Here is an 8,898-nt window from a genome sequence, read left to right on the forward strand (position 1 = left end):
CTTGGAATACAAATACAGAGTAGATCACTTTATACAGAACAAAAGCATTGTTCTTGCGATTAACAAATATATAAAATATGTGAGTTAATGGGACTGCAGCTCAATGGCTTTGCCTATAACTGTTTCTTATATGTTTTCTGTTGGTTGTTATATTCAACTCTTGAACATTGTAACACTGTTTTAATTTGTAAGAATTTATTTTAAGTTTTAAAGAGTCATGATTCAAATTTTAAGCCTAATAGTTTAAGAGCCATAGACTCAAATTCTAAGCATAGAATTTTAAAAATAAAGGCTAGTGGATTAACTTTTAAACTTAAAGGTTTAAATTTTAAGACATTAAAGATTTGTGGTTTAAAATTTAAGTCTAGAAGTTTAAATTTTAAGTCCAATGGTTTAAATTATAAAACTAATGGTTTAAATTTTTAGCCATTGAATGTTTGTGGTTTAAATTATGTTGTAAAATAACATTAATATCTTCATGCTAAACATCTTTTGCATTACTTTGATTCTTCTTATTGCGTCACAAATATTATTGAAACCTGGTTTTGCAAAAATGCTAAACATCTAAGCTCAAGGAATAAGCTCACTTGGTTGTGTTATTTTCTATTGCAGGAAATGAACATAATAATGTTGTTTGTAGTTTTTAACGGAAGATGGAATGCAAACAACAGATATGTTGATCATGAAGTCAAAATTTTAATGGTGGAAAAGGATATTAAGTACTTGGAATTGGTATAAAAGATATACAAAGAGCTCAATTTGTATGAAAATTTGATTTCAACAAATACGCTTCTTTTTTTTTTTTTCCAATCACAACTTGTGGTCTAAATTTTTAACCAATAAAGAAATTTGGTTTGAATTTTAAGCCTAGTTGTTTAAATTTAAAGGCTAGTGGTTTAAATTTTAAACGTAATGGTTAAAGAGAGTATGTTTATGATTTCACCCTAAAGGATTAAAACTTAAACCTTGTAGATTAAATTTTGATGCCATTTAAGTTTAGTGGTTCATATTTTAAGCCATTTAATGTTTGCAATTTAATTTTTAAGGCAAGTGGTTTAAATTTAAGGCTTATTGGTTTAAATTTAAAGCTTAGTGGTTTAAAGAGACTTGGATTATAATTAAAGCTTAATGGATAAAAATTTATAAATTGTGATTTAAATTTGATGTCATTTAGCCTTGTGGTTCAAAATTTGATGCTATTTAGCCTTGTGGTTCAAAATTTGATACCATTTAGTTTAAAATTATAAAAAAAGTTGGATTAGACTCACACATTACATTATATAGATTTAAAGAGAGTATGTTTATGATTTAAGCCTAAATGATTCAAACTTAAACCTTGTGGTTTAATTTTGATGTCATCTAAGTTTAGTGGTTCATAGTTTAAGCTATTTAAGGCTTGCGGTTTAAATTTTGAGGCAAGTGGTTTAAATTTTAAGCCTTGTGGTTTAAATTTAATGCTTAGTGGTTTAAATTTAAAACATTGTGGTTTAAATGGTCTTGATTTATAATTAAAGCTTGATGGATAAAAATTTATAAATTGTGATTTAAATTTGATGTCATTTAGCCTTGTGGTTCAAAATTTGATGCCATTTGGTTTAAAATTATAAAAAATTTGGATTAGACTCACACATTACATTATATAGATTAAAGAGAGTATGTTTATGATTTAAGCCTAAATTTTAAATAGTCATTGTTTAGATTTTAAAGAATTGTGTTTTAAATTTTAATCCTTCAAGATTACATTTTACAATATCATGGTTTAAATTTCGATAATGTTACTTATTATTGTAATCGTTACACTTCATACAACAAATTAAAAAATACAATATATATATATAAAAAGATTTCAAAATGGGGTAGAAATGATATTTTGAAATCAGTAATATGGGGAAATGTTGAACTGGGACTCTAATTACCCTGCCACGGCGCACAGGAACTAAGGAAATTAGAGTCGCGGTGTGCAGGGGACAAGAAAAATAATGCTAATTTGATGTAACTACATGTCGTGGCTCGCAAATATATGGGTCGCGACACCCAGCTTTAAATTTTAAGTGTAGTTGTTTAAATTTTTAAGGCTTGCGGTTTAAATTTTAAGGCAAGCGGTTTAAATTTTAAGCCTTGTGGTATAAATTTAAAGCCTAGTGGTTTAAATTTCAAACCTAGATGTTTAAAGATACTTGATTTATAATTTAAGCATAACTCGATAAAAATTTATAAATTGTGGTTTAAATTTGATGTCATTTAAGCCTTGTGCTTCAAATTTATAAATAGTGGTTTAAATTTTAAGCCATTTGGTATAAAATTAGAAAGATTTTGTATTAGATTCACACATTACATTATATAGATTAAAAGAGAGTATGTTTATGATTTAAGCCAAAAGGATTAAAACTTAAACCTTGTGGATTAAATTTTGATGTCATTTAAGTTTAGTGGTTCATATTTTAAGCCATTTAAGGGTTGCGGTTTAAATTTTAAGGCAAGTGGTTTAAATTTCAAACATAGGGGTTTAAAGATACTTAATTTATAATTTAAGCTTAAATTGATAAAAATTTATAAATTGTGGTTTAAATTTGATGCCATATAAGCCTTGTGGTTCAAATTTATAAAGTGTGGTTTAAATTTTAAGCCATTTGGTTTAAAATTATAAAGATTTTGAATTAGATTCACACATTACATTATATAGATTAAAAGAGAGTATGTTTATGATTTAAGCCTAAAGGATTAAAACTTAAACTTTGTGGATTAAATTTTGATGTCATTTAAGTTTAGTGGTTCATATTTTAAGTCATTTAAGGCTTGCGGTCTAAATTTTAAGGCAAGTGGTTTAAATTTTAAACCTCGTGGTTTAAATTTAAAGCTTAGTGGTTTAAACTTCAAACCTAGGGGTTTAAATATACTTGATTTATAATTTAAGCTTAAATGGATAAAAATGTATAAATTATGGTTTAAATCTGATGCCATTTAAGCCTTGTGGTTCAAATTTATAAATTGTGGTTTAAATTTTAAGCCTAGAGTTTTAAATTTTAAGTCATTTGGTTTAAAATTATAAAGATTTTGAAATAAATTCACACACTACATTATATATATTAAAAGAGAGTATGTTTATGATTTAAGCTAAATGATTAAAACTTAAACCTTGTGGATTAAATTTTGATTTCATTTAAGATTAGTGGTTCATATTTTAAGTCATTTAAGGCTTGCGGTTTAAATTTTAAGGCAAGTGGTTTAAATTTTAAGCCTTATGGTTTAAATTTTCAACCTAGGGGTTTAAAGATACTTAATTTATAATTTAAGCTTAAATAGATAAAAATTTATAAATCGTGGTTTAAATTTGATTCCATTTAAGCCTTGTTGTTCAAATTTATAAATAGTGGTTTAAATTTTAAGCCATTTGGTTTAAAATTATAAAGATTTTGTATTAGATTCACACATTATATTATATAGATTAAAAGAGAGTATGTTTATGATTTAAACCTAAAGGATTAAAACTTAAACCTTATAGATTAAATTTTGATGTCATTTAAGTTTAGTGGCTCATATTTTAAGCCATTTAAGACTTGCAGTTCAAAATTTTAAGGCAAATGTTTTAAATTTTAAGCCTTGTGGTTTAAATTTAAAGTTTAGTGGTCAAAATTTCAAACCTATGGGTTTAAAGATACTTGATTTATAATTTAAGCTTAAATGGATAAAAATTTATAAATTGTGGTTTAAATTTGATGTCATTTAAGCCTTGTGGTTCAAATTTATAAATAGTGGTTTAAATTTTAAGTCATTTGGTTTAAATGTTGGTTTTTATAGATCAAATCAGAGATTATACACAGTCGAACAACAACCAAAATTGTTAATTTAACCCCACAAGATTTCTAGATCTACTTCTTCACATACATATATATATTGAATCAAAGAAATGAATAGAAAATTACCTCAAGTCTTTCCTTGCTGCTAGGCATGTAAACGGGGCAGGTCTGCCCCGCCCCGATTAGTTTCTTGAAGCGGGGTGGGTCGCCTCGCCCAGCCCCATTTGCCTTTTTTTTTTTAATATTAAATTTTAATTTTAGAATTTTCTATAAACTTAAATTATTTTTTTATTACAATCCTTATTTTTTACCCTTCTTGTCAACTACACCTTCAAATATTTTATTTTATTTTTTATTTTATAATTTACAAAAATAATTACAAGAATAAGAATAATTAAATAAAATATATTTTTTAATATTTACAATTCTTTCATAGAGTAGTTATGGAATAATTTTTTTTATAAATCTTACACTTAAAATCTATTTAAAATTAATGATATTCTAAATCACATATAAAATGTCAATTTTACATATTATGCATGTATATAAGTAACATGAGAGAATTGTATTAAATCATATCATTATATCATCATTTAAATCAAGAATTCACCAAGTATAATAAGAGTTTCTCAAGAGAACAAAGTAAAATAAAAATATCATATGCAACATAGCACTCCACTTTTGAGAGTTTCTCAAGAGAACAAAGTAAAATAAAATTTTCATATGCAACATAGCACTCCACTTTTGATGCGTCAAAAGAATCAAATGACTTTCTTCTCAAGAGAATTGTATTAAATCATATCATTTTATCATCATTTAAATCAAGAATTTGCCAAGTATAATAAGAGTTTCTCAAGAGAACAAAGTAAAATAAAACTATCATATGCAACATAGCACTCCACTTTTGATGCGTCAAAAGAATCAAATGACTTTCTTCTTCTTTATTGACCTGCTATCTTAATCATCAAGATCAACTATGTGTGGCTCCTACAAAAAAAATATATGTATTAATAATAGAAGTTAATAATTTATTTGATGACTTATAAAAACTTAATTAAGTACCATAGTTGGATCTACATCATTATCCTCATCATTCATGGTGACTAGTGGAGTCGCTTCTATAAAGAAAATAAAAAAAAAAATTAATATTGAAATAATACAATAAAATATGAATTTATATATATATATAAAGATAAGTATATTTACCTTTTTTGTCATTTACCAACCAATTTTGAGTGCATATCAATGCTTCTAATGTAGAAGGATGAAGTCTTGCTCGGTGTGAACCCACATGTCTACCACTAGTACTGAATGTAGATTCCGAAGCAACGGTGCTAATAGGCACAGCAAATATATCTTTGGCAATCATATTCAACACAGGATATTTGAGTCCTGTTACTTTCCAATAATTGCATATATCAAAGAACTCATCAGTCCTATGTATCAATTTCTCTTCCAAATAGAGTTCTAACTCTGACTTCACATTCTCTACACCATATGCAACTCTAACATATGTTTCAAAGTTAGATATATCATCTATTTATGTTTGAGAAGATGCTGATACACTATCCATTTGTTGACTTCTTTCACTAAGATTAGGAAACTTAGAACTGTACTCTTCTAGTAGCTCATAACAAAGCTTGCGGACCTTCTCAATTTCAATCTCATATTGATCATTTCCATAAATGGTAGGAAAATAATATTCGATCAACATAAACTTATATCTTGGATCCAAAACAACAGCCACAGTCATAAGCCCATGAATCTCTTCCCAATACTTTTGAAACTTAGACATCATTTGAGTTGCCATGTCCCTAATAAAGGGCTCATCTACTGTCATCCATGCTTTAATTCTCATTTTAATTTGACACATCTTTGGGAAAAAAAGATTAGTTGTAGGATACTTGGTTCCAGAAAACAACTCTGTCACCTCATGAAACACTTCCAACTTGTCACACAATTTTTGAGCTCTAATCCAATCATCTTCTGATGGCGCATATCTAACATACCTTGAATCACATAGTTTTAATTGTTCAAATACTCTATTGTACAATAAAGCTATGTTGAGCATCAAGTATGTTGAATTCCACCTTGTTTGACAATCAAGTGATAACTTTTTAGTACATGTCACTTCAAGAGAACGAGCAGTGTCCTCAAATTTCTCATACCTCTTTGGTGTGCTCGACCAATAAGCAACACTGTATCGAATCTTGTCAATACTATCACCAATAACAGACAAGCCATCCTTGACAATAAGATTCAAAATATGCGCACAACAACGCATGTGAAGTAGCTTTCCTTTTAAAATGAAACAGTTAGAATTAAATTTTTCCTTCAAAAGTGGAATCATTGCATTGTTAGTTGTACAATTATCCACAGTCATTGTACTAATCTTGTCTTCAATATTCCATTCAGACAGACACGAACTCAATGTATCAGTAAGTGTAACAGCATCATGTGGGCATGGTACATACTTAAAACTTATAATCCTACTATGCAACTTTCAAGAGTCATCTATGAAATGAGCTGTCACAGTCATATATCCCATCTTTTGATGATTGGCAGTCCACATATCAATGGTTATAGCTATTCTACTTCTATTATTCTCCAAAATTTGGCTACATTTTTCCTTCTCAACTTTGTACATTTTCAAAATATCAGACCTAATTGTATTCCTTGACAACATTTTAAACATAGGGCAAAGAGTATTTGAATAGTCTATAAAACCACTATGCTCCACCATCGATAAAGGGTATTCATGTAAAATGATCATTTGAGCTAACTTTTTTCTCCCTAGTTCAGGATCAAAATTGTAAGTTGTGACTGAAGGACTTGCATTAGGATTAGGATTCATGGCAAGTTGTTCCTTTATTACTGGGCATCTTTTCACATGAGCAAACAAATGTTTAGTCCCATTACTACTCTCTCCCCCTAATTTCCTCCCACAATGGTTACAAACTACCTTCAGTTTACCATCAATTTTTTGCAATGTAAAATGATCCCATGCAGGAGATGTTCTCTTTCTTTTAGTACTTTTACTCTCACTTTCATCTCTTGTATTTCCTAGAGATTGTGCCTCTTGTGTATGTGTTGAATGAACATAATCAACATCATCGACAAAATTAGATTCGATAACATCTTGGGTAGACATGTTTAGTGTTTGATCTAACCTACATTATATCCACATAACAATTAGGAACTGCTTGGCTCCAAAAACATTATACATATGTATAAATATAACTTAAAGATTACAACGCATAAATTCTAACCAGTAAAGGGTTTGACCAAGAAAATAGTGCCACTGACAGTCCTAATGAAACACAATCCGCAGGGGTCCCTGAGCAAGAATCATCATGAAACCTATTATTATCAATGACCCCAACCAAAACACAAAACAAAAGTACACACAGCAGAAGCTTTGAATGATTATGAGGCAATCTAATTCAATCCAACAATATTAATCTGATCATCCTCTTTTCAAAATAAAAAATGCATAGTAAACAAAAAATAAATACCAGATAATATTCTAGAGATTGCACTTTCTGTTATATATATACTTTCACTTAACGTGATAGATATCTGAACCCAAACAAAATGAAATTAATTGATAAATTATACAAGAAAATTATGTAGTTGAGAATAACATGTTAAAATATATTATTTATGAAAATATGTATATTTATATTATATATATATAAAAGCCAAAGACATAAATTAGTCAAGAAAGATTGGAAAGTAAAGAAAACTAGGATAATTAATCAAACCCATAATAGTTTGGTTATAGGATCTCAATCAGGTGGCTTAGCTAAAGTCAATAGTAACATAAGCAGAAACATACAAAAGAGAGCTGGATTACATTAGCCAATATAACTTAAAGATTACAACGCATACATAGATATATGATCAACACAGATATTTCACCCTAACTCAGGGCCTATTTGGTGTAGCTGGATTACATATATAATATATTATTGCTGGTGGTTCAATTTCATGGGAAAAGAGAGCTTGTGAAATGCAAAAGCACTCTAAAAGTCAATATGGGAACCAATTTCCACGCTGTCCTCAACCCAGAAATTACTCAAGAGACATAGGAATGCAAATGCAAACTAGTTCACACCAGTTTTAAGAATGGTGCTAGACTGATACTTCCTGGGAGAAAAATTAAGGACTCAGGATATGAGGAACATGAAAAAGGCAACTTTGTGATCACTTTTAATTTATTGATTTGAGTTTTGGCCCTGAACCTGATTTGGCTAGAGTCCTGCTTGATGTGGATTAGCTTCAGAAAGAGTATTTTCTAAGCAGCATAGTGAGATAACTACGGACCCAAATTCCTCATCAACACAGATATATGATCAACACAGATATTTTCCAAACTAGTTTCGAAATAGCCATTCGAGATAACTACGGACCCAAATTCTAATCAAGTTGTGTAGTTCTTGCAAAAATAAAAAATTCTTGTAAGAGAATTTTACCTGTGAAACGATGACGGGTCGAACTCCACCTTCCTCATCCATCTCCACGTCCGATTTGTCCCTAAAGAATCCAATTTCAAACAAACAAAAATTCAAGCAGTAGAAGATGGAAATAATACAATACCCATCTGAAAAAATGAGTAGGAGATGGAGAAGATGGAGATGGAGAAGAGAGCACTCACCATTACCCAAAACTTAGCAAAGAAGATGGAGAAGGTTGGATCGGCAGCAGCAACTTTGGTTTGGAGAAGAAGGGTTTCGTTTTGGGCTTGCTCCACGACTTCGAGATTCTTGAGCTTCTTCAACAAATTCTCTTCTTCCTCCGAAACTGAGCCGTTGGAGTTGGGGATTCCGGTTAGGGCATCAAGCTCTGCGATTTCAGAGAGGAAGACGGGGAAGAGTAACAGAGCAGAGGGGGTTTAGTCGTGAGGTTCAAATAGAGTTACTTACTTACTTTACTTGAGACTAAAAAAAATAAAAAAATAAAGTAATCGGGGCGGGTTTGCTCCGACCCGCCAGAATTCATATCGGGGCGGGTCAAAGCCCCGCCCCGAATTCTGCCCCAATTTTTCCGGGGCAATGATGCCCCGCTAGGTCGGAGCCCCGACCCGCCCCGCTCCATAGAC

At 30.1% G+C, this 8,898-nt stretch overlaps 1 protein-coding gene across 1 annotated transcript; it reads right to left on the minus strand.

Moving 5' to 3' along the window:
- Positions 1–6,300: 6,300 nt before the first annotated feature.
- Positions 6,301–6,948, minus strand: LOC133779965 (zinc finger BED domain-containing protein DAYSLEEPER-like). The gene has a single exon (XM_062219857.1). The coding sequence runs from the start codon at positions 6,946–6,948 to the stop codon at positions 6,301–6,303; it is 648 nt and encodes a 215-aa protein (XP_062075841.1).
- Between the last annotated feature and the right edge of the window lie 1,950 nt (positions 6,949–8,898).

This window comes from Humulus lupulus, chromosome 5 (assembly GCF_963169125.1).
Source record: "Humulus lupulus chromosome 5, drHumLupu1.1, whole genome shotgun sequence".
NCBI classification, from domain to species: domain Eukaryota; kingdom Viridiplantae; phylum Streptophyta; class Magnoliopsida; order Rosales; family Cannabaceae; genus Humulus; species Humulus lupulus.